Genomic DNA, 375 nt, shown 5'->3' with positions numbered 1-375 from the left:
GGTGATGATCCTTGTCATTCCCTCCTCCCTCTAGCAGGGTGGGGGGCTCACAGAGGGGCTGGTGTGGGGGTCTGTGCCCCTCTGTGCCCCACGGGGACGTGACAGGGTTATCCCTCCATCCCTCAGGTACGACGCAGGAAAGGATGGTTTCATTGACCTGATGGAGCTGAAGCTGATGATGGAGAAGCTGGGGGCACCACAGACACACCTGGGCCTGAAGAACATGATCAAGGAAGTGGATGAAGACCTGGACAGCAAGCTCAGCTTCCGGGAGGTGAGGAGATAGGTGGGTCCTTGGTGGCAGCAGGGGGTGATGGCAGCAACACGGGCCTGCTGTGCCACCCTGGGCTGGAGTTCAGAAGGTTGGGGGGGGAG

General features: G+C 60.5%; 1 protein-coding gene across 1 annotated transcript in view; it reads left to right on the top strand.

The window, feature by feature from the left end:
* FHAD1 (forkhead-associated (FHA) phosphopeptide binding domain 1) overlaps positions 1 to 375 on the top strand; it is a 21,547-nt gene that overhangs the window by 20,113 nt on the left and 1,059 nt on the right. Inside the window, 1 exon segment of the mRNA XM_010005224.1 lies at positions 127 to 324. Coding sequence (XP_010003526.1) covers positions 127 to 324 — 198 coding nt within the window.

This window comes from Chaetura pelagica, unplaced genomic scaffold (assembly GCF_000747805.2).
Source record: "Chaetura pelagica isolate M959 unplaced genomic scaffold, ChaPel_1.0 scaffold159, whole genome shotgun sequence".
Lineage (NCBI taxonomy): Eukaryota > Metazoa > Chordata > Aves > Apodiformes > Apodidae > Chaetura > Chaetura pelagica.
Note: the sequence above shows the minus strand (reverse complement) of the source record. Positions and strands in the feature narration are given on the sequence as shown.